The sequence below is a fragment of the Lissotriton vulgaris genome, chromosome 4_1 (genome assembly GCF_964263255.1).
Source record: "Lissotriton vulgaris chromosome 4_1, aLisVul1.2, whole genome shotgun sequence".
NCBI lineage: Eukaryota > Metazoa > Chordata > Amphibia > Caudata > Salamandridae > Lissotriton > Lissotriton vulgaris.
This window is the reverse complement of record NC_141691.1, coordinates 2,061,388,103-2,061,413,747: the sequence shown is the minus strand read 5'-3', so window position 1 is coordinate 2,061,413,747 and position 25,645 is coordinate 2,061,388,103. Positions and strand designations below refer to the sequence as shown.

Sequence of the window (25,645 nt, the reverse complement as noted above, 5' to 3'; positions counted from 1 at the left end):
TACAATACAAAAGGCTCATTTTCGTGAACAACAATTTCGAATGCATTTTATGTATTTTGGGGATTGTAAACACATGCTTTAGATATGTTTTCAAAGCTTAGTATTTAGTAATGTCGAACATAATAAAGTGGAGTGGGTGTTGTATAGCGTTTTAGGACCCAAGTGAAATTTTCATGATTCATGCTCATACAGGTATAATTCACATTACCCTTATATAGGCATAGAAATCATAACCATATTTAGACATAGCCCATGCAGTCCAAATACAGGCATGGACACTTCCACTAGTTCCAAAAAGTCACAACGATTTTTTGGAAAACTCGGCTTCAGCAGTCCGGCACATCCCCTTTCTTGAATATTGATTTGTCCTAGAAATCATGGCGTTTTCAAAGAATTACCATTCACTTGGGGTTCTTTGGTGACGTTATTATGTCCAATTTTACATCAAACTAGGCACCTTCAAGGTATAAATATGCCTACACTTGCCCTAGCACACACACAGTGGTTTGGAGCAGCTCGACTATCTACTTGCCCGACGCAGCTCGCTACAGCAAGTGCCAAAGGAAGCCGACCCTCCAGCTGACGCACTGACAGATAGGCTGCCTTTCTCTCGCTGAGAATCCAGCTCCAGTGTTTCCAAGCTCCCATTGAGGGGTGTTGGGAAATCGAGTCCGAGACTGAGATACCAAAGGTATGGAGCTGATTAGACCCTAAGAGAAATCTTGGATAGATTATTGGCAAAGAAACTAAACCTATGCTACACCACACTTACTTCTTCCCTCGTACTAGACTTAGGTTAGGTACATTGGGGTAGGGTATTTTAGAAGCACCAGTCGAGTACTTTTAGTCTTTGTTATTTATGTATGTATTTTATGGCTTAGCAACCATACCATGCTTTTACGGTATTGTTTTATAATACTCTTCTTACTGTACTCATTATACTTTACAACCAGTATTACAATTGTAGCAGTTCACTTTACTTGCAGAGAAAGAAGACTGTTCAATAAATGCTTTTATTGAAAATGCCAGTCTGTTTATTTCTCTGCACCTCTGGTGAAACGAAGCATGCGCGATTGACTGAGTGAAATATCTATCTATTGTTTCCGCGACTCTAGAGATACTTTTTATTCTTGGGAAACAAAGTTGTCATGTTTATGCGGTTGTCAGAAACTAATCCCTTCTTGCGTATTCAAGAACGTTTTTAGTGATCTCTGAGCTAGCTGGCACTCACAATTAAGTCTAATATATTCAATAGAGATCTAGTCGACATAAGTCCTACGTCAAATCTATAGGATAAGTTATTCCAATGCGCAGAGCCTATTGGGAATAAAGGAACTACACTTCAATATAGCAATTTGATTTGATGTATGAAGATTGGGCTTAGCCCTATTCAGGTTAGTAGTGTGAAAAGGAAGTTCCACTCTAAGGAATCCAAAAGCCTTTGTAGCATCTCACAGGGCTGCTATAACTGATATATGGGGGGCCAGGTAATGCAAGAGCGCAAAGAGTGTGCGCAGGTTGTGAGCTGTGGATCGGCCCGGGATAAACCCCGATTGGTCTGGACGAACGATTAGTGGGAGCAAGGGCTGTAGTCTGTTTGCTAGGAGTTTAGCGTAAATGTTAGCATCTAGGTTAATTAACGAGCGGGAAATATGAGTCGCATTTTGTAGTGTCTTTATCTGGTTTTAGGAGAGTTATAATTGTCGCTTTGCGCATGGAATGTGGCAATGTACCCATTTCTTGTGCTTCTTGATACACTTGCAGAAGGCGTGGAACTAGTAGGTCTGCATATTCTTAACAAAATTTGGCAGTCCGTCTGTCCCCAGGGCTTTGTCTGCAGGTAAGCTGCTTATTATCTGTCGTATGTCATCCACCGTGAATGGGACTTCTAGATATTCACGGTGTGCCCTGACAAGCCACAATAGCTCCATTGTGTCTAAATAAGTTGTATTGTCAGAAATAGATGGGTCTGTCTGTGATTCGTACAGGGTCTGATAGAAAGTCGTCATGGACTTCAATATTTCTGGTGGTGTGCGGGACGGTGGTGCATCTGGGTTTTGGAGTTCTGTGATATATGCCGAGCCCCTAGGTGGTCTCAGGAGGCCAGCTAGTATCTTTCCCGACCTCTCCCCTTCTCCATATCTTCATGCTTGGGCATATTTGTGCAGGTATTTGGTTTCTCTTTCCTCCTCTTCCTGGAATTCCGTCAATTTTACTCAGATTTAAGCTAGTGTTTTCAGAAGATGGGGAGGTGTAATAATTACGTTCAAGTTCGCATAGTTCACCCTCTGTTTTGGCAAGAGTAAATCGTATGTCTTTAAGCACCCCCGCCTGCAGGGCTATGCAATCCCCCCATATAAGAATCTTGAAGGCCTCCCAGAGGGTTCCCATGGAGTGTACTGTGCCTTCATTTAGGCTAAAGTAGTTGGGTATTTTGTTACGTAGTTCCTCGCGGTACACCGGGTCTAGCAGAGTATTGGGCGGGAACCTCCAGGTGAATGGGTGGATGTACGGTTTTGGGATGCGAAAGTGTAATTGTCCGGGTGTTTGATCCAATAAAGTTCTTGGATGATGTGAGGCTTTGATTACCCATGAATATAAATCTTTGGTAGTTAACCAGAAGTCCAGTGTGGATCACACATTATGTTGTTGTGTTATGCATGTCCCTTCCCGAACGTTTGGGTGCAGTGAACGCCAGGAGTCTATAAGCTGGTAGTCATCAATAATGGTCCTGAGTGTAGCTGCTGCCCGCGGGTGATGTGTGAGGGATGCTCCTACCCTGTCTGCCTCCGTTGAGAAGACAATATTAAAAGCGCCGCCCCATAACACCGCTGCATTTCCCAGCAACGGTATTCCCTGCTACACTTGATTAAAAAAATCAGGACTATCAATTTTGGGGCCATATGTGTTTGCAATTCTAATCGGCTGGTGATATAATTCGCCTTGGATCAGTATATAATGCCCTTCTGTATCTATGATTGACTGGTGTGTCTTCCATGGGAGGTCCTTCATTATGAGAACTGCCACCCCGTGGGATTTGTTTGAGTAGCTTGATTCAATTACCTCTCCCCAACGTCTAAATTTCATATTCGAATGCAATGTGTTCGTTAAAGTGTTTCTTGCAGTAGGCAGATGTCTACCCCGTGTCGGGAAAAGAGTGTACTAACATTGTCTTTCTATAATCATTTAGCCCGCGTGCATTCCAGGTGATACATTTGAATGTGGTCATTGCTTGGTGGTGTTTTTGAGATACGATAACGAGGCTAGGGTATTTTCCCCGGTTGTCGGTGTCGTGCCTGTACGAAGCATTGATGCTTGGGGCACATATTATGTGCCGGCTTTCGCAGCCCATAGAGAAAAGTGTGTGTCTGCGTGCATTTTCCAACCTGTGACAAAGATAACAAATATTAACACCATATACAGGGTCTGGGCTTACTGGCAATAAGGACAAGCCTCACCAGAACAATGATAAACCAAGAAAAGTACCAATATTGCCACGTTATTTGAATACTGGATCTCGGGTGATCACTCGAATAACTGAATTAAGCAGTACTTAATTCAGTTATTCGAGTGATCACCCGAGATCCAGTATTCAAATAACGTGGCAATATTGGTACTTTTCTTGGTTTATCAAAGATAACAAATAAGCATTTTGTGGTGGTAAACCATAACACTTAACAACCCCATCCCTGCCTTCTCCCACACCAACCCCCAAATCAGTTTGTGTATATGTCCCCATTAAACCATTCAAAAACAGAAATACACCTAGTTCCCTAGGGTAAGTGGGAATTATCCCCTGGGGGAACGTGGGGCCACCGGGGAACTCCCCTGCCACTTGCTGCAGGGTGGCCTAGCCCACGGGTAATCTACACAGAAATTTTTACCTAAGGTATCATGGTAAATGTAATGTAAATGTAAATGTATGTAAATGTATAGGCATTTATATAGCGCACTACTTACCCGTAGGGTCCCAAGGCGCTTCGACCGCTGCGAAACCCTTCCTGGCTTCCCTGAGAGATGGTCCCTTAATGGGTATCTCCAGGGTGAGACCAGGCATCCCCGGCGGTCTGGTGGGGCCGTTAGTGAAGATGAGGCAAGCTAATGCCCTAAGTTGCCGAGTGTGATCGCTGATCAGAGTGGGCACCGAGGCGAGAGAATTATCGAGTCCGCTGACCCTGGTCCAGAAACCTGCCGCACCGGGAATCGAACCCTGGTCCCGGGCCGTCCTCTGCTCTCGGGTCTGCCGCCTCTAACCAGTGAGCCACACTACTTCACACCAGTGAGCCACACTACTTCACGGTACATGATATGGTTTTCAATACCTTCCTCCCTCCCTCTGTATATGAAATAGTTTTGCTGCTTCCATATGGAGGTGGTCTCTATAGGGATTGCCATAGTCTGGTGGTATTTCAGTGTTCTTGATTGAGCAGTGCACTTATCTGTTCGTTTGTGTGTCCACAAATAGTGATTTCACATCTCAGTCATTGTCGCTCAGGACGCTTTCCGATGGTGCCTTATCAGGAGACTTTTGCTGCCTGTGTTCTTTGGCCTTTTTCTTAGGGTGTGCTTCACACTACTAGGGGATTTTAACTTTCATCTTGAGTGCGGCACAGACTCAGATACTCAGGATCTTATCGAACTGCTGCATGGGGTGGAGTTGAAGCAAAGGGTCCGTGGCCCGACACACAAGGCAGGACATACTCTAGATGGGATTTTTTCCAATCATCCCAACCTAGAAGTCACAACAATACAGCCGGTCTCTTGGTCCGACCACGCCGCAGTCAACTTTAAAATCACTCTAGCCCCGCCTTCGAGATCTTGCAAGGTTAAAATTCCACCCAGAATGATTAGGAAATGGAAAAGCATAGAAGGTGAGGCGCTGGAAGGCATACTGAAAACCTCAATTACGCCCCCCTCAGATAATGTGGAGGAGGCGGCTACAGCCTATACCAGGTGGCTCGATGTAGCATGCATGCAACTGGCACCCCCTAAAATCTATCAATCTACGCACGCAAAGCCTTCTGCCCCCTGGTTCTCTGAACAGATTAGGGATCACAAGTTCTCTGCAAAAAGTTGGAAAGAACTTGGCGGATAAACTACAGGGAGGTGGACAAAAAACTACTCCATGCCGAACTGAGAGTTTATAAAGAGATGATCCGAATGGCCAAATGCGCGTTTTTCTCCAAACGTATCAAGGAAGCTAGTAATCCCTCAAAGGAACTATTCTGTACGGTGTCATCTCTAGCAACCCCCAAACCGGTGGAGATACCCCCAAGTCGTCAACTATGTGAACACGTGGCCAAATTCTTTCTAGGAAAGGTGGAAAATATCTTCTACTCTCTGGACAATCAAGTCAGGACTCAGAGCCCAGACACATACCCAGGGATTGATAGTAAAACGGAAAAACCTCTCAATTTCACCCCAATCAGTGAAGAGGAGGTAGCGAACCGGCTACAAAGGATAAAATCAGGCTCCCCCCATGACCCCTGCCCAGCCACGATTGCAAAATTAGCGCCATCCACCATTGCTGCCGGACTGACCCCACTGTTCAATATCATGCTCGACAGTGGGGAATTTCCCTCACGATGGAAACATGCATCCATTCTGTCCCTCCTAAAAAAAAAAAAAACCTTGATGTAACCGACCTGAACAATTATCGGCCTATCACCAGGATACCCCTCCCAGCCAAAATCATGGAGGGCATATTAAACGCACAGCTAAGCTCCTTCCTGGGGATAGGAGAGTGTCTAGATCCATCTCAGCACGGATTCCGGGCAGGGCACAGCACGGAATCGGCGCTTATCAAGTCTGCTGAAGACATAAGAATGGTGATGGATGCAGGAGGCAGAGCCGCTCTGATCCTGCTGGACATATCTGCGGCCTTCGATACGGTCCACCACAAGCTACTGGTGAACCGGTTGGGGGCCTGCGCGATTCAAGGAAAGGCTCTCAAGATATTGCAGGCTTTCCTATCCAGCAGGACCCAGACGGTGGCCTTGGGGGATTTTGAATCGGACCCATTCGCACTCCCATGTGGAGTTCCCCAGGGGTCCTCCATGAGTCCGACCCTTTTTAACGTGTATGTCTCCACCCTAGCGCCAGTGATTCGATCTTTTGGTTTTAACCTTACATCGTACGCAGACGGGTGAATCAGAAAGCACAGCTGACAGATTTAGAGGTTGCATGCGGGAGGTCAGCAACTGGATGGCAGAAAACTGCCTTAAACTCAACTCAGCAAAAACGGAAGTGCTGCTATTTGGGTCCAGAGACAACTTCTGGTCCCCACAATGGTGGCCAGAGGAAATGGGGACCCCCTCTGCGCCGGTGGCAAAGGTCAAAAACCTGGGGGTACTAATGGTCGACTCTATCTTTCAGGCCACAAATTAACGCACTGTCCTCAGCAACCCATTTTTCGCTAAAAATTATTCAGAAAGTTTTGCCGTTTCTGGCGGATAAACACAGGAAAACAGTTGTAACAGGACTGGTGATGTCCCGACTGGATTACTGCAACAGTCTCCTGCTGAACGCTCAACAGGGGCTGTTAAACAAACTCCAAATTCTGCAGAATGCAGCATCCCGCCTGATCACGGGTACACCCAAGTTTGCTTCGGTAACACAGGACCTGGCGAAGCTACACTGGCTTACAGTATGTAAAAGAATAGTTTTTAAAGCACTCTGCCTGATCTTCAAGGCACTGCATGGCCTAGGCTCCCATTGTATGAAGCAACTTTTCCAGTGGTACAAGCCTGCTAGATCCTTAAGGTCGGCTGAGCAGGGGCTGGTGGTAGTCCCTAGAGTCAGGAAAGCTCGCTGGGGGGTAGGAGCTTCTCCCTGGGTGTGGCAAAGTCCTGGAACGCGCTGCCGCTGAGCCTCAGACAGACCTCTGATCTGCTGCCATTTAGGAGAGCCCTTAAGACGTGGCTCTTTACACACTAAGACTTCAACACACGCATACTAGTGATCACCCAGCGCCAGGACACCTTTGGGTAACAGTGCGCTTTAAAAATGTCTTGAATAAATAAATAAATAAATAAATAAATAAATAAGGGTATTGTAGTGCAGCTTTAGCATCTGTGAAAATAGTTGGTTTTCCTCGTCCATGTACTTTCCACTTGGCGGGGTAAATAATGCATGTCATCCGCGTTGGAAACCCTGGTCTCAAGTGCATCTGTCCGGTTCTCGTGCTTTTCAACAGGTTGCGTGATTCTGTCCATACGTGCCGCCATGCTGTCCATTTTGGAATCAATCGCCTGGAGACTTGTTTTTAAGTCTTTGAAAATTGCCCGGATATCCTCGTCGGGCACAGTGCCCATCCCCGTTTCTTCTGCACTTACTGGTTCACCTTCCGTTTGTTTGCTTGTTTTCTTGTTGAATGTCAATCTGGGTTATCTGTTTTCCCCATTCTGCTGAACTTGATGGTTGGATTTTAGGGGGAGCTTCACCCAACCTCTTCTGCTACCTTCCCGCGTTTCACCTGCGGAGTCCACAATGTCTATGCTCTCTGTGTCTTTCTAGTAAATGGGTACTTCCCCTTTGGCTTCTCTGCTTATATACTCTGCCACTTCTCCTCCCAGAGAGTAAGGTGCTGCACTGTGATCCCACACCTTTTCCTGTACTATATCAGGCAGAGGGTGTGCAGGTTGGGACCAATGGGTCCCTTCCTTGGAGTGGGTATACCACCTACTATGCCTCCCTAATTGGTTGACTGTCCTCCTCTTCAAGACGGAGGGGACTGAGATGTGTGCTTCACCTCCCCCCCACCTGAGGGGTGGGGTTGGCAAATGTGGGCACGCCTCTCCTCCTTGCTTGGCTTTCCTGACGATTCTCCCACCCAAAGTGGGGGCAGAACCGGTGAGAGGCAGTTGCTGGGGGCAGCAAAAGGCATGGACAGCTTCCAAAGGCGGCAGGCCTTTGAAGCTTCGCCTTCGTAAACCCAGCCCTTCCTGGGGGAGGAGACCTGACACCTCTGCCCAGGATGGGCTTTGTTTCTTGACCCAGAGTGCGGAGGATGTCACCCAGGGATCCTGAAACCTTTCTGGTGGTGGCAAATGGTAGGCAGGGCTGGTCGTTTTTATGGGGTCATCTCTAAGATGCACTCTTGAGTACATTTTACCTGAAATCCCATACTGGTATCGGTATGGGTTTAATGTGTTGAGACGTTTGCTACCAAACTTTCCTGTTTTTTAGTAAATTCATTATGGATCTGTGGAGCTCGTCATGACCAACTCCCAGACCGTATACTCTTTGTGGCTTTACTACACTTAAAATGTCTGAGTGGACTTAGACATTGTAGGGGTACAGGGCTCATGCCCTGTACCCTCACCTGAGGGCTAAGGCACGCCGCTAGAGGGGTGAATTACCTAGGCCTCAGGAAGTGGGTTGCAGGCATGGCACACAGGGCCATATCGACTCTCCTCTTTTGTCTGCACTAAAACATGCAGCCTGCAATAAACGTGTGTGGATGTTAAGGTACAGGGCATCTAATGGAGGCACAATAGGTACTGCAGCCCTTAGAGACCTTCCCTGGTCACAGTGCCCTTGGTACCCATGGTGCCTTTTACAAGGGTCCAACCTGTGGTCAGAGATAGGCCAATTGTGGGTACAAAGGTACAGTTTTGGGAAAGAACACATGTCCTAGGAAACTGATTGACAGGGACCCAGTGTACATCAAGTCAGGTTGCATCAGAGGTCAGACAAAAAGAGCGGGTAGCCATGCAAAAAGGGGCACTTTCATACAAGGGTCTTGTTGATGACCAGGGAATCAGTGCATGAAGTGATCCAATTGTTGCAATTCTTGATGGCTTTGGGGAGGCTGTTGCTATGTTCAGGTTGATGGGTGTTGAAACCCTGCTCCAGTCCTTGTGATGCTGTTCCAGTTTTGGTGGGCTGGTCTGGCAGTGGACCAGGCCAGGGATGGTGAACTTGATGAGGGCGTTGTCCATCCAGTAGACTGATGTGGGCTTGTTTACATGGATGTTGTTGAAAGTTGTGAAAATAGGGTCCAGGAGGTATCAGGCGATGTGGGTAGGTCCCTTTCCTCATTGGGTAAGGGCCAGGCTTTTAAGGTCCTCGATGAGTACTCTTGAGCCGGGGTCAGCATGGTCTTCCAGGTGGAAGTTCAGGTTTCTGAGTAAGAAATTCTTGCTAGCGTCGAGGGCAAGTGGTGTGACGAAATCTGTGATGGTGTGTACTTCGATGGTCTGTAGATGAGTGGTGCTTACGGTGTAGCAGGTTGTGTAATGGAGCTTTAACGACAGGTGTTCCATGTTGGAGAATGATGTGTTTGCTGTTGCTAACTGCTCTGAACACAGGCCCCTCAGCCCTAGCTGGGCTGTTGTGGCGCACCCCACCGTCTGTGAGCGGAGGGGAGGCGGATAATGCTCCCAAATCCGGCCCCCGGGGGTGTGGGGGGAGGTTAAATGTGGTGGGGGTCTTCAGCACCATGCAGTGATGATAGAGGGGAGAGGAGGCTTCCACTCACCCTGCGCTGTGGAGCACCGAATCGCAGTTACAGTGTGGGAGGTAGTCTGAGGGCCACCGCGTAAATCAGAGCTTCTCCAGATGCGCAGGCTGATTGATGGGATGCAAAGACGACCCCCCAGGGCAGAGTGTCAATCAGTGGCACCTAGTCGGAGTGGGGTGGGATCAGAAGTCTCACTTACCCCTTCCCACTCTGTGACAAGGTTGGGACTGCTGCCTTCCCATTAGCCAATGAGGGAAGGCAGCAGTCCCAACCCTTGTGGGACCTCTGAGGTTTCCCTCTTGGAGAGGGTTAGCTAAGGTAAGTTTTGTGTGGTTTTTTTTTATGTTTCTTGCGTGGATGTATTAATGTATGTGTATCTAGCTAGAGGTAATTCAAGAATGCCAGGTTCAGGTTTGGTTCTGTGGTGACAGCATTATAAGATGAAAAGTCAAAGTGGTGACTGGTCTTGAAAATGAGTAGTTATTAACCCACTATCTGTAAATTTATTAGAATTTAGATTTGTCCTTAAAATGTTTTCTGAAGACTACCCTAGCAAAATTTGAGAGTTTCTACTTTGAGCTGGTTTTTGGGCTGACACTGGTCTGCGTTGGGCTGAATTTGAGTTTATACTTGAGGGTCTTTGGGCTTGGGATGGGTCTCAAAATCTGGCAACACTGAGCCCCTCCCCCACCAGCCAGGAGTCATCTCAGCATCAGACCCATCGCGTAAAATCATGAAATGGGCCTCTATGCCCCCGCCCTCCACTGTCCGCTTCCAATCAATCCGCAAGAGACACCTGTGCTCACCTTCCTTAAACAGTAAAGCTGTGAGCGTGTCAGTGGCGGGAAATGAAGCGAAAGGAGGGAGGGGACTAAGTCAGAATGCACAAGACTTCCCTGTGTCCCTGTATTCAGAGCATCACTGACCCTCGTGGTCCATTCAGAGCATCACTAGCTTTGCTGTGTCATGTGACCCTTTCAGAGTACCACAGAGTATCACATGACCCCATTTATGGCAACAGACTGTCATGTGACCCATTCTAGGTATCCCAGACTGTCCTGTGACTTTATTCAAGATAACACAGACCGTCATGTGACACGATTCAAAATATCAGACTGTTACGTGACCCAATTTTGAATATCATTGACTGTGATGTATTCCCATTTATAGTATCACATGGCGCTCTAACGTGACGCTATTCAGGATATCACTGACTGCGCTGTCATCTGCCCTTATGCAGAATTCAACAGCTCTGCTGCCTTGTGGTCATGTTTGGGATATCCCAAGCTGTGCCGTGTCATGTGACCCTATTCAGACTATCACAGACAGCGTGTGTTGAGGTGTGAGGTCGGTACCCCAGTGTCTCCTTGCGTGAGACGCTTCCATGTGTTTAACTTTACTTGAATTTCACAACTTCTATTATACCTACACTTCTGCAAGAATTTTAAATCTGTCATTGAAACTGATGTCCTTCTGTCTGTTCTTCTGTTTTGCAGGATGTCAGAAGCACCTTGGACAGGTACGGTTGGTTTATTGTCCTCCTCTCAGTGTGTAAGGAGCATGTCTGGCTGCAGTGTGGGAATGTCAGTACTGAGCTCACACAGATCCACTCTGCTGCCAAAGCAATACCACCTCATACAATTATTATATGTACATCATCTCGTAGCTACTGTCCCGTCTTCCAAACATTGTTGAGGCCCCCTGGCTTGTTCTCAAAACACCCACACAGTATTTTTCATTCTAAGAAACTACAGCGTGCGGCCTTGAAACTTTAGTAAACTCCTAATCGTATGACCATACCACGAGATCAGAAAAACTGCTATGTTTTGACCTAAAAACACTTTTTCAACAGAGATTACCTCAGGTTTTCCCAAAACACTGAGTGTTCTAAACCGTCTTCAGGAGTTGTACCCCCCTCCATTTGCCAAGCCTCAACCGTCCATCAAATGCGTAGGGCCATCATTGGAATTCTCTAACAACCCACATCCTCTCCTAAACCCACCTCATCCTTCAGTACTCGAGGGCTGCAGTGGTTACAGCCCCTGTGTATTATTTCTCCAGTTTAAAGATTGGACATGACCCAAGAACCCAGCGTTAATTTAGTAATAAATATGAAAGTGGGCACAATTTGGAAAGGTATTCTTGGGAATTAGTAACTATATGAACTCATCTAATGCACAGACAGTGGCTGGTATAGGGGAGAGAATTTTACTACAGTTCTTCAAACTGAGGCAGCATTATAGAGTTGTTGAGCTATGTTAACATAACACATTTGATATTCAAGCTAAATAATTCACATTCAGAGAATTATGCATAATTGCCCATTCCACTCTGATGCTGTATGTTCAGAAGGTTATGCCAACACGTTTCACCCACTTGTGATTAACTCCCGGGCCTTCCCAAGGGAAAAGCTTTAGAACAGTTATTAAAATGCAAAACATACCTCTACTTTTATGGTAATATGGTCGCCTAACATGAGTGTAATGCACTGCACGCCTGCCCGTCTGTTACAGTCCCAGTGAGAGTGTGAAGAGAACAATGTTTATAACAAGCATTTGCAATGCAATAGGTCTCGCATTAGGAAAGTTTGAGCTATTGGTCTTGTAAATGACACATTTTTTATTTATGCGTTGGTTTTGAAAATAGCGAAATTAATAGCTTTGTCATTTACAATGCCAATACTTTTATCTTTTGCAAATGTGACACCTATAGCATTTGTAATGCAACATGTTTTGTATTTACATGACTTAGATGTATTGATATTACAAATAACAATGGCTTTTAATTTTTTTAAATAATTAATACTTATATAAAAGTTATTGTAATTTATAATGGCAATAGCTTAAACTTTTGTAAATAACTTTTGTGAAGATTATGTTCAGTGTATTTTTTTGTGACGAAAATCCAAGAACAGAAGGGAAATATTAACATCTTTTTGTGACATTTGTAATAAAGCTTGAAACATTGAGAGGAAATATTTGAACCAGTTATTGTTGAATGGTTGCACAGATTGATACTGTGGTGGCGCTGAGTGATATTGTGGTGGCGACGAGTGATGCTGTGGCGTTCAGTGATGCTGTGGTAGCGCATAGTGATGTTGTGGTGCCCCTGAGTGATGCTGTGGTGGTGCGATAGATAGATAGAGTGAGGGCGATAGATCGATAGATAGAGTGAGGGCGATAGATAGAGTGAGGGCGATAGATCGATAGATAGAGTGAGGGCGATAGATAGAGTGAGGGCGATAGATAGAGTGAGGGCGATAGATAGAGTGAGGGCGATAGATAGAGTGAGGGCGATAGATAGAGTGAGGGTGTTAGATTGAGGGCGATAGATAGACAGAGTGAGGGCGATAGATAGCTAGAGGGAGGGCAAAAGATAGCTAGAGGGAGGGCAAAAGATAGCTAGAGGGAGGGTGAAAGATAGCTAGAGGGAGGGCGAAAGATAGCTAGAGGGAGGGCGAAAGATAGCTAGAGGGAGGGCGAAAGATAGCTAGAGGGAGGGCGAAAGATAGCTAGAGTGAGGCAGATAGATAGATAGAGTGAGGGCGATAGATAGACAGAGTGAGGGCGATAGATAGATAGAGTGAGGGCGATAGATAGATAGAGTGAGGGCGATAGATAGATAGAGTGAGGGCGATAGATAGATAGAGTGAGGGCGATAGATAGATAGAGTGAGGGCGATAGATAGATAGAGTGAGGGCGATAGATAGAGTGAGGGCGATAGATAGAGTGAGGGCGATAGATAGAGTGAGGGCGATAGATAGAGTGAGGGCGATAGATAGATGTGTGTGATTGTGTGTGTGATTGTGTGTGTGGTTGGGTGTGGTTGGGTGTGTGGTTGGGTGTGTGGTTAGGTGTGTGGTTGGGTGTGTGGTGGGGTGTGTGGTTGGGTGTGTGGTGGGGTGTGTGGTGGGGTGTGTGGTGGGGTGTGTGGTGGGGTGTGTGGTTGGGTGTGTGGTGGGGTGTGTGTTGTTGAGCGTGTAGTTGAGTGTGTGGTTTTGCGTGTGGTTGTGCATTTGGTTGTGTGCGTGTGGTTGTGTTTGTGTGGTTGTGTGTGTGGTTGTGTGTATGTGTGGTTGTATGTGTGTGTGGTTGGGTGTGGTTGATAGAGGGAGGGCGATGGAGGGAGGGCGATAGAGTGAGGGCGATAGACACCCACACAGTATTTTTCATTCTAAGAAACTACAGCGTGCGGCCTTGAAACTTTAGTAAACTCCTAATCGTATGACCATACCACGAGATCAGAAAAACTGCTATGTTTTGACCTAAAAACACTTTTTCAACAGAGATTACCTCAGGTTTTCCCAAAACACTGAGTGTTCTAAACCGTCTTCAGGAGTTGTACCCCCCTCCATTTGCCAAGCCTCAACCGTCCATCAAATGCGTAGGGCCATCATTGGAATTCTCTAACAACCCACATCCTCTCCTAAACCCACCTCATCCTTCAGTACTCGAGGGCTGCAGTGGTTACAGCCCCTGTGTATTATTTCTCCAGTTTAAAGATTGGACATGACCCAAGAACCCAGCGTTAATTTAGTAATAAATATGAAAGTGGGCACAATTTGGAAAGGTATTCTTGGGAATTAGTAACTATATGAACTCATCTAATGCACAGACAGTGGCTGGTATAGGGGAGAGAATTTTACTACAGTTCTTCAAACTGAGGCAGCATTATAGAGTTGTTGAGCTATGTTAACATAACACATTTGATATTCAAGCTAAATAATTCACATTCAGAGAATTATGCATAATTGCCCATTCCACTCTGATGCTGTATGTTCAGAAGGTTATGCCAACACGTTTCACCCACTTGTGATTAACTCCCGGGCCTTCCCAAGGGAAAAGCTTTAGAACAGTTATTAAAATGCAAAACATACCTCTACTTTTATGGTAATATGGTCGCCTAACATGAGTGTAATGCACTGCACGCCTGCCCGTCTGTTACAGTCCCAGTGAGAGTGTGAAGAGAACAATGTTTATAACAAGCATTTGCAATGCAATAGGTCTCGCATTAGGAAAGTTTGAGCTATTGGTCTTGTAAATGACACATTTTTTATTTATGCGTTGGTTTTGAAAATAGCGAAATTAATAGCTTTGTCATTTACAATGCCAATACTTTTATCTTTTGCAAATGTGACACCTATAGCATTTGTAAAGATAGCTAGAGGGAGGGCGAAAGATAGCTAGAGGGAGGGCGAAAGATAGCTAGAGGGAGGGCAAAAGATAGCTAGAGGGAGGGCAAAAGATAGCTAGAGGGAGGGTGAAAGATAGCTAGAGGGAGGGCGAAAGATAGCTAGAGGGAGGGCAAAAGATAGCTAGAGAGAGGGCGAAAGATAGCTAGAGGGAGGGCGAAAGATAGCTAGAGTGAGGCCGATAGATAGATAGAGTGAGGGCGATAGATAGACAGAGTGAGGGCGATAGATAGATAGAGTGAGGGCGATAGATAGAGTGAGGGCGATAGATAGATAGAGTGAGGGCGATAGATAGATAGAGTGAGGGCGATAGATAGATAGAGTGAGGGCGATAGATAGAGTGAGGGCGATAGATAGAGTGAGGGCGATAGATAGATGTGTGTGATTGTGTGTGTGATTGTGTGTGTGGTTGGGTGTGGTTGGGTGTGTGGTTGGGTGTGTGGTTAGGTGTGTGGTTGGGTGTGTGGTGGGGTGTGTGGTTGGGTGTGTGGTGGGGTGTGTGGTGGGGTGTGTGGTGGGGTGTGTGGTGGGGTGTGTGGTTGGGTGTGTGGTGGGGTGTGTGTTGTTGAGCGTGTAGTTGAGTGTGTGGTTTTGCGTGTGGTTGTGCATTTGGTTGTGTGCGTGTGGTTGTGTTTGTGTGGTTGTGTGTGTGGTTGTGTGTATGTGTGGTTGTATGTGTGTGTGGTTGGGTGTGGTTGATAGAGGGAGGGCGATGGAGGGAGGGCGATAGAGTGAGGGCGATAGATAGATAGAGGGAGGGCAATAGATAGATAGACGGAGGAGGGTCGATAGACGGAGGGCGATAGAGTGAGTGAGGGAGGGTGATAGATAGAGTGAGTGAGGGCAATAGATAGATTGAGTGAGGGAGGGCAATAGATAGATAGAGTGAGTGAGGGCGGTAGAGTGAGTGAGGGCGGTAGAGTGATTGAGGGCGGTAGAGTGAGGGCAGTAGAGTGAGGGCAGTAGAGTGAGGGCGGTAGAGTGAGTGCGTGAGGGCGGTAGAGTGAAGGCAGTAGAGTCAGGGCGTGTGGGTGGTAGAGTCAAAGCAGTAGAGGCGGTAGAGTGGTAGAGTGAGGTCAGTAGAGTGAGGGCGGTAGAGTGGTAGAGTGAGTGCAGTTGAGTGAGGCCGTGAGGGTGATAGAGTGAGGGCGGTAGAGTGGTATAGTGAGGGCGGTAGAATGAAAGCGTGAGGGCGGAGTGGTAGAGTGAGGGTGGTAGAGTGAGGGCATGAGGGCAGTAGAGTGAGGGCAGTAGAGTGGTAGTGTGAGGGCGGTAGAGTGGTAGTGTGAGGGCAGTAGAGTGGTAGAGTGAGGGCGGTAGAGTGAGGGCGGTAGAGTGAGGGTGGTAGAGTGGTAGTGTGAGGGCGGTAGAGTGAGGGCCTGAGGGCAGTAGAGTGGTATACTGAGGGCAGTAGAGTGAAGGTGTGAGGGCGGTAGAGTGGTTGAGTGAGGACGGTAGAATGAGGGCGGTAGAGTGGTAGAGTGAGGGCGGTAGAGTGAGGGCGGTAGAGTGGTAGAGTGAGGGCGGTAGAGTGGTAGATTGAGGGCTGTAGAGTGGTAGAGTGAGGTTGGTAGAGTGAGGGCATGAGGGCAGTGGAGTGAAAGCAGTCGAGTGGTAGAGTGAGAGCGGTAGAGTGAGGGTGGTAGAGTGGTAGTGTGAGGGTGGTAGAGTGAGGGCATGAGGGCAGTAGAGTGGTATATTGAGGGTGGTAGAGTGAAGGTGTGAGGGCGGTAGAGTGGTAGAGTGAGGGTGGTAGAGTGGTAGAGTTAGAGCGGTAGAGTAAGGGCCGTAGAGTGTTAGAGTGAGGGCGGTAGAGTGGTAGGGTGAGGGCGGTAGAGTGAGGACGGTAGAGTGAGGGCGGTAGAGTGGTAGAGTGAGGGTGGTAGAGTGAGGGCTGTAGAGTGGTAGAGAGGGCGGTAGAGTGAGGGCGGTAGAGTGGTAGGGTGAGGGCAGAAGAGCGGTAGAGTGAAGGCGGTAGAGAGGTAGAGTGAGGGCAGTAGAGTGGTAGAGTGAGGGTGGTAGAGTGAGGGCTGTAGAGTGGTAGAGAGGGCGGTAGAGTGAGGGCGGTAGAGTGGTAGGGTGAGGGCGGTAGAGCGGTAGAGTGAGGGCGGTAGAGTGAGGGTGGTAGAGTGAGGGCTGTAGAGTGGTAGAGAGGGCGGTAGAGTGGTAGGGTGAGGGCAGTAGAGTGAGGGCGGTAGAGTGGTAGAGTGAGGGCTGTAGAGTGGTAGAGAGGGCGGTAGAGTGGTAGGGTGAGGGCAGTAGAGTGAGGGCGGTAGAGTGGTAGAGTGAGGGTGGTAGAGTGAGGGCTGTAGAGTGGTAGAGAGGGCGGTAGAGTGGTAGAGTGAGGGTGGTTGAGAGGTAGAGTGAGGGCGATAGAGAGGTAGAGTGAGGGCGGTAGAGCAAGTGCAGTAGAGTGAGGGCGGTAGAGCAAGTGCGGTAGAGTGAGGACGGTAGAGTGTTAGAGTGAGGGGATCGAAAATCAAACATTTTCATATAAACAGACAAAAAGCAGTTATACATTCATAAATGTGAACAAAGTCAAAAATATAAAAAAATATTAATTAAATAGAAAAACAACAGCAAAACAATATTACAACTCCCTCGATTACATGCACGTGAACATGGCAGGTGCGAAGCCATGGGGATTTCAGCTTTGTTTCGGTCCAATTAAACAAACACGCCTGAAAGCAATGATTTGTAAATGAAAAGTCCAGGACGGTGAAAATGCTGCCACAAAGATGTGTTGTGAGGTTGTGTCCCTGCCCCAACGATACAAATAGCTTTTGGTTAAAAAGTAAGGACTGCCTGAAGGTGTCACTTAGGGATGTATGATGATACATCGCTAACCGCCACAATGCCAGCAATGACGATGCCGTTTTTACATCGCAAAAGGCATCACATCGCACGCATTCAGTGCTCATGCTGTCCCCACGCTATTGTAGTGTATCTGCCGCTTTAGGCAAATACATCGCCGGTCATCACATTGCATGCTAGAAAATCGTTTTCCCGAAAGTGTTTATTATAGTCCAGACTTTGTTATTATGGATTGCACGCATCTGCCATCTTCCGTGTTCGTGACAACCCATGCCATCTTGCATCAGTGGGTCTAAAGTGATAATTTTCTATAGTTTAAAAGTCAAGTTTTTTTCATAGTGTAACCATATGTCATCTAATGTCAGCTCCGTGGCTATTGGTAGAACGTCACGCAAAATGTCATAAGTCGGCACGCATCTGTCATCTTCCGTGTTCGTGCATACAATCTCCCATCTTATCTGTCATCTTCCGTGTTAGTGCATACTATCTCCCATCTGCCATGTCCTGCAGCACCCCCATGTCTATTGGTATGACGTCACCGCAGCACACGCATCTTGCATCAGTCATAATGCGCATCTGTCATCTGCACGCATCATACAGCCTTTGCTACTATGTCATCCATGTGCCCCTGCTAATTGCATAATAATTTGTATTGATAGAAGTGATCGGCATGTGGATCGGCATCTGTCATCTTGCACGCATCTGCCATCTTCGTGACCCCCATTGTCATCTTGCATCAGTGGGTCTAAAGTGATATTTTTGTATAGTTTAAAAGTAATGTTTTTCCATGTTTAATACAACTAATTGCTAATTGCATAATAATAATGTTTTTTTCATATTCAATACAACTGCACGTATCAATAATTTGTAATGAATACAAGTGATTGGCATCTGTATTGGCATCTGTCATCTTCACCTTCTGTATCACTCACATCTTACATCTCATCTGTCTTTTATAATGTCACGCATAATGTCTATCTTCGCACTCCGAGTTCAATACAAGTAATTGCTAATTGCACATTGCAAATTGCACAATACTAACGTTTTTTTCTTATTAAATACAACTAATTGCATAATATTTTTTATAAAACACAAGTGATCGGTGCAAGCATCAGTCCTACAACTAATTGCTAATTGCATAATATTTTGTATTAAATACAAGTGATCGGTGCATACAAATAAATGCTACTTGCACAATACTATTTTTTTTGCATATGAAATAGAACTAATTGCATAATATTTTTTATGAAATACAAGTAATCGGTGCACGCATCAGTCACCTCCCGTGTACCATCTCCCATGTCATGGCAGCACCCACGTGGCTATTGGTATGACGTCACCGCATGCCGTTGAAATCTTCCATATCATCTTAGTCTGCGTACAAGTGATCTCCCATGTTATCTGTCACCTCGGCACAGTCATCTAAGTGGGACGCATCAATAACTTTTATTGAGATCTACATCTCGTCTGATACAAATCTCGGCACTCTGCGTGTTATACATGTCGGCACTCTGCGTCTGATACACGTGATCTCCATACATCTCAAATCTCGGCACTCTGCGTTTTATACATCAGTCATACAACGAATTGCTAATTCCATAATAATTTGTAGTATTAAATACAAGTAGGGGCGCGCGCTCCCCCAGGAGGAACGGCAAAAAAAAAACGAGCAGCATCAAAGCGGAGTTGTTAAGATGGCCGCTGCTTCCATATGCAATTGCCAGCGTTTTCAGCTCTTCTATGTCTCTGGTCTAGTGGCCGAGCCTTTGTGTTTGCGGAAACCTATGCTTCTGCCAATAGGGAGAGTGTAACGGCCGGCCCGCGGTACTGGCTGTAGCGACCCCCAGTGGCAGCGCTGCTTGACAGCAGCCCGAGAGAAAGAGGAATGGCGCTGAGAGAGCCCGGGCAGTGAGAGGCCCCGGCATTTAGCGCAACCCGTGCCGGCAGTATGGTGAACACCCGGCGCTCCCTTCGCAGCAACACCGCAACACCGGCCGCAGAGCCCGCTCACTTTATCTCCTCTAGGACTCGCTCCGGCATTGAGGCCGCTGCAGAGCAGGTCAGCCTGGGACAGGGGTTCTGTTGGGCTAGGAGTAGTGGGAAGGGAGGCGCCTGGACGGTGTACGCGCGCGTGTCTGTTCGAGTGTGTCTGTGCATGTGTCTGTGTGCGCGTGTGTCTGTTTAAGGGGGGGTGCGTGTGTGTATGCAGTGTGTGTGTGCCTGTGTATGCGTGTGGCTGTGTATGTGCGCATGCGTGAGTGTGGCTGTGTTTGCGCACGGGAATGTGAGGCACGAGACCGGCACGGCGCTGAGCGCGCCCATGAGGTGAAATCTGCGCTCGTGCCCAGCTCGTGTCCACATTCCCAAAAACGGGTGACAATAGTTCTCGAGACAGACAGCAAATGCTTCGCATTTGCTTAGGCTCTACCTAAAAATGAGAACTGTGTGGAGCAGTTGTTGGAAAAAAGAGAAGATAAATTGGGCATGGATTGCATCAGTGCCATTCAGTGTCAACATAATGTAAGCAAAAGATATTGCTCTGAGCTAAAAAAAGAAATAAGTAGCAGTTCAGTTGAGATGTCCTGAATGTGATAGAACACTCAGCACAGAAAGGGCCTTGTACCTCTGTGAGTCAGTGTCATTTATACATTAATCCAATGGTCTTTCTAAAAAAAGTGTTTTTTTTGTTTCTTACCTTGTCGCTCATTGCCCTAGATTTATTTATTTCCTTTAATGTGTATATTGATTCCCCTGAATACTGTTTCAATGTGTGCACATTTTTATCTTTACAAATTCTTTAGTTGCATCACTAAAACTCTCAAAGGGCTTCTTCAGTCTCATAAACCTAACTCTGTCCCTTAGCTCTGCTCCGACTTCTAAGAAACCTTTCTTCAACCCTCTCTAACTTCCCTTCAGCTCACACCGTCCTCTGGGGTCAGCATCAAATCAATCCTCAAACCTCTGAAAGTGTTCAGAACCCTCACTTCTGGAATCAGAGAAGAGAGGGGGAGAGATGGAGACTAAAATATTCAGAAAGAGTGAGGTAGAACAAGGGACAAAGGCAGATGAACAGGAAGGAAACGAGTAGATGGGAAAGATGCAGAGGGAGGTGGAGGAGAGGTGAGTGAAAGAGATACAGGCAGAGAGGGGAGCACCTGCTTGCAAGTGTCCATTTCACTTTTGGAGCTGCCCTGGAGTGAATATTCGATGCGCCTGGTTTAGGATCATCTGAAAGCAGTTTGGGTCCTAAAAGGGGGGCTAATCCGCTGATACTTTAGAGAACGACACCTGGCAGCAGATCACAACATCAAGGAAAAGAAGAGAAGCGGAGGATCCATCTTAGGGAGGTGTTCGAAGCAGTGAGCAAGAAGTCCAACCAAAGGTCCCAGCCTTGAAATCAAATATCCACAAATAGAATTTCTAGCAGGGTCCAAAGTGCTGCACCTCAGAGTCTTCAGGGTTTGTGCCTATCTACACCGAGGTACGGGCCATCTTATAGGAGCCTAGACTGCGTATGCCTGTACCACACTAGGAGCTACAGGCCATTTTACAGGAGCCAAGAAAACAGCAGGCACTATATTATCCTACATCATCTCCGGAGCCAAGCGACCACTATCCTGTAAAAAAAAAGAGGAATGAAAGAAAGAAAGGGCTTGAGAAAGAGAGAGATATAGATAGAGACTTTGCTTCTGTATATAGAGGGACCGGGATAGATCTGTTACAGAAAAGCAGAGCACTAGTCGCATAGACAGAAAGGGTGTGCAATTGTGAGTGTGTTTCTTGACAGTGGTTGTTCAGTTAATGTTTCTATTCATAAGTCCGAGAGACAGTGGGAGAGAGAGCAAAACAAAGACAGTGTGTGGGTGTGTATTTATTTATAGTAACGGGTTACTCACAAGTACCATCGAGATCATGAGTGCTTTAGAAAGAAGGAGATAGAGAGAGAGACACACACAGTCAGAGAGGGAAAAACAGTAAGAGATGTGAGAGAAAGAGTGATAGACCGATAAATCAATCAATCCGGGGTTATTTAAGCATGCTACTCATCTGTGAGGGTCCCAAGGCGCATGGGGGAGGGAGGGGGCTGCTCAGGATCAGTCGAAGCGCAAGGTCTTGAGGTCCTTCCTGAATGTGTGCAGGGTTGGGGAATGTCTGATGTTCACATGGAGGTCTTGGCTGCTATGTAGGAGAAGGCTCTCCCGCCTGCTCTGTTTCTGCGGATGCGAGGGACCTCTGCCAGGGCGAGGTCGGCGGGGCAGAGGTTCCTCTTGGGTACATGGAAGGAGACTCTCTCGTTGAGGTATTTGGGTCCGATGTTGAGGGATTTGTAGGTGTGGATGTGGAGCTTGAAGGTGACCCTCTTCTCGACTGGGAGCCAGTGGAGGTATCGTTGGTGTTGGGTCATGCACTCGTGACGTGGTGCTCCGAGGAAGAGTCTGGCTGCGCTGTTATGGATGGTTTTGGAGTTTGTGTTCAGGAATTCTGTTGATTCCGGCGTATAGGGCGTTGCGGTCATCCAGTCTGCTGGCTATGAGCTTGTGGGTGACGGTCCATCTGCAATCGGAGATATCCATTTGAAGGTCTTGCGGAGGATGCGCAGGCAGTTGAAGCTAGGGGAGGTGACGGCGTTGATCTGGAGGTTCATGGAGAGGGAGGAGTCGAGGATGATGCCGAGGTTTCGTGCGTGGTCTGTAGGGGTGAGTGGCTTTCCGAGGGCGGATGGCCACCAGGTGTTGTCCCAGGCGGAGTTGCTGGGGCCTCGGATAAGGACCTCAGTTTTCTCTGAGTTGAGCTTCAAGCAGCTGTCTTTCATCCAGGCTGTGATGTCCTTCATTCTTTCTGGAGTCTGGAGGCTTCGGGGTACTTTGTGAGCGAGAGTATGAGCTGGGCGTCGTCGGCATAGGATACTATGCTGAGCCCATGCTGTCTGACAATGTCTGCGAGGGGGGCCATGTAGATGTTGAAAAGTGTTGGGCTGAGCGATGATCCTGGGGGTATTCCGCAGTTGATGTCAGTGGGTTCGGAGAGGAAGGGAGGGAGTCTGATAGACCGGGATAATGTTTGACACTTTGTGTTAGAAATGGGACTTCTGGTTGTGCGAAAGTCAGGCAGAAACCAACACTCTAGTCAGGGCAAGGGAATTACACGCCAATATAACTCCTGCTCACCACCTTGGTAGCTTGGCACGAGCAGTCAGGCTTATCCCGGAGGCAATGTGTAAAGCGTTTGCGCAACACACACACTCAGTCAGTCAGTCAAAATACTTTATTTCGATGAATCAATATCATAAAAAGACAATAGCACTATACAATATTCACACAATCTAAAATACATAATTGATACAGGATAAAATCGAGATTAATTTACACAATCTATATATTTACAAAAAAGTATAAAAATATTTTCCTTTAAAAAATACATGTTAAAATACTGTAAAAAGAGGTCAGTTAGGTTGGGCTACATAATCTCATACATTTACACATATCAATTTCATACAGTAAACATTCCCTATAGTGTAAACAATATTTAATTTCATCCACTATAAAACCATGTTAGAAGAATTATTGGTCATCTTCCTCTTCTTGATCCTGACAGCCCCCTCTAGGAAATTAGCAACATGAAACATAATCCTGGGGGTCTGCAATAACTGTAAAAACAGGAGTGCTGGCTTTACCTGGATAAACCCGGCCTCCTTTAGAATAGGGATCAGATATTTCGTCCTTACTGCCGCGTAGTAAAAAAACATCAAAAAATGCAATGTGTTCTGGGTAGAAAAATTATCACAAGAACACGGCATTGCATTATCAGGGGTGCTCCAGGTTGGAAAATGTCCAAGGTTCAGGTGAATCAAGTTAAACCGAAATCGAGTTAAAAGAAATCGGTGATAGGGTTGGTTCACAGTAGTTAAATACAGTTCAGGGCCTACTTGGGTGCTCATAATAATGCTAGCCCTCACCGTTGGTTTCTGTAATTCCATTTGTTCCCTCTCCAGGCTTAGCAATTCTCCCATCATACCTTTAATCTCGGCAATGTCCTTTGTTGTTATGGATGCCGGGGAAAAGAAGAGCTGGTCTCCCTAGCTTAACAAGACTGTCTTTGATGTAAGCTAGCCACGAGATTTTATTTGCTCTATCTAGCTGCAAACAGTCTTTTAAAATGATGTGGTTAAGAGGGATTTCCTGGTTCAACCAGATCTTCAGCCAAGCTAGAACAGGGGCCACTTTAATCAAATCTGAAATGTATCCAACTCCTAGTCCAGTGTGGATTGTGTAAGTTGGAGTGGACTGTGGCACTGAGAGGACAGCTCTTAAAAATTTATTCTCGGTAGTCAGTATACTGTCCGGAGAACAGTATCCCCAAATTGCACTACCATATGTGGCCACCGCAAGACATTTTGCTTTATAGATTTTTAATAAAGTTGCTATTGGCCTTGCTCCTAATTTTTTCGAAAAGCCATTAAGTGCAGAGTATGATCTAGCAAGGGAAATGTTTCTGTTTTTTAACTGGGGACCCCAAGTGCCTCTCTCATCAAAAGTGATCCCCAGGTATGGAAAAGTGGCTACTCTACATAGCTCTTGTTTGCCACATGTAAGTGTTTTTAAAATCTTATTCTTATTACCCTTGCCCATTATCATGATTTGAGACTTCTTTACATTTATCTTTAGGTCCAGAGAACCCATGAAGTCTTCAAAAGCGTCCAGGAGGCGTTGTAAACCAACACCAGTCCGTGAAAGCAAGACGGCATCATCCGCGTATAGAAGAACTGGAATTCCAAGTTCTCCTATACGTGGAATGTCAAGGGATGCCTCTTTTAACGCTGGTTCCAGAGCATTTATATAGATGGTAAATAGGAGGGGTGCCAGTATGCACCCCTGCCTGACACCCCTTTCAGAGTTAAAGTGGCTAGTGCATCGAGCCGCCAAGGTAACTCTAACTGATGCTATAAGATCGGTGTGCAAATCCGATAGAACATTAACACTCGACACACTAGGCACACCACAAAAAGGAACTCCACACAAGGTTATATATAAAAATAGCCTTTGTATTACCATAAACACATTAGATCATAATCACACAGATACACTGTGCCAACTGGCACTGGACAATATTTACAGGGGATTATATACACAGGACAGGGCCACATGGGCCACCGTCAGAATCAGCACTTAGTAGAACTAGCACTTTGTAGGAATAGCACTTTGTAGGAATAGCACTTCTAGAACATAGAATAATTGTAGCACAACATAACCATTGTAGAACACAACCAGTAACCACTGGTAAAAGGTAGGTACACACTACGCTATCCTAATCACTTTAGGCATAGGTCACGATTGGAAACATAAACTCACTAGTATAAAATCTACTAGGCAAAACAACCTCCTAAGCATAAAACACAGTTAGAGGTATCACAGGCATAAAAGCATTGCACATTACGCATAAATCACATTAGGCAACTATTATCACAAATACAGTAGGCAATCGCCTTGCGCTAAATCACATTAGATATTGTCCCCAGGCCAACTGGCCTTCCATGGGGCTCAAACGCCCTTGGTCCAACAGTGACAGGGTTGGCTGTGCACGCAGCCAAAAGAAGAGTGCGCAAGGGGGGCCTAAACGTAGCAGCTGCCCACTACTTGCTGGGCAGCTGGGGGAATTTGGCAAATGCAGCAGGGGCTCTCAGTAGCCTTTAAGACCAATTGCGGTCAAGGTTGGAGCCTTCTAGGCTCTGAAAGTGAACATGTGCCTGGGAGTACTCTGGCTCCTGAAATAATGGCGCGCCCAACAAGGGAAAGTACTGACCAAAATATGCCCCAAGCGTTGGAGTCCTGCTCTGGGACTCGAAATAATCAAACCGGTCCGACGTGGCTGCTGTTGCTGGGCAACTGGGGGGAAATGCGCAGGCACCAACACTGCGGCGCCACTCTCATGAGCCTACCCATGCCCCCAATGGAGCCACGCAAGGCTCTATACAAAAGGTGAGCTTCTACGGCTAAATAACGTGGGCAGGAGTTTAGCGTGCCCTTGCCTTCCGTTATATGAAAACTCAATAGATAATCCAACGTATTGCACACATTGTAACATTATCCTCCCAAAACCCATGTACATTAAAGTAAGGAATAAAACTGGGAAGGAAACGGGTAACCCGACACAGAGTATGAGAGGGATCCTCATAAATG

The 25,645-nt window shown here is 46.6% G+C and overlaps 1 protein-coding gene across 2 annotated transcripts in view; it reads left to right on the top strand.

Annotated features, from left to right (window-relative positions):
• Positions 1-25,645, top strand: part of LOC147724977 (E3 ubiquitin-protein ligase TRIM39-like) — a 170,350-nt gene that overhangs the window by 117,972 nt on the left and 26,733 nt on the right. For both annotated transcript variants that reach the window (XM_086966456.1, XM_086966457.1), the window contains exon 4: positions 10,960-10,982. In XM_086966456.1, coding sequence (XP_086822582.1) covers positions 10,960-10,982 — 23 coding nt within the window. The remainder of the gene's footprint in view (positions 1-10,959; positions 10,983-25,645) is intronic.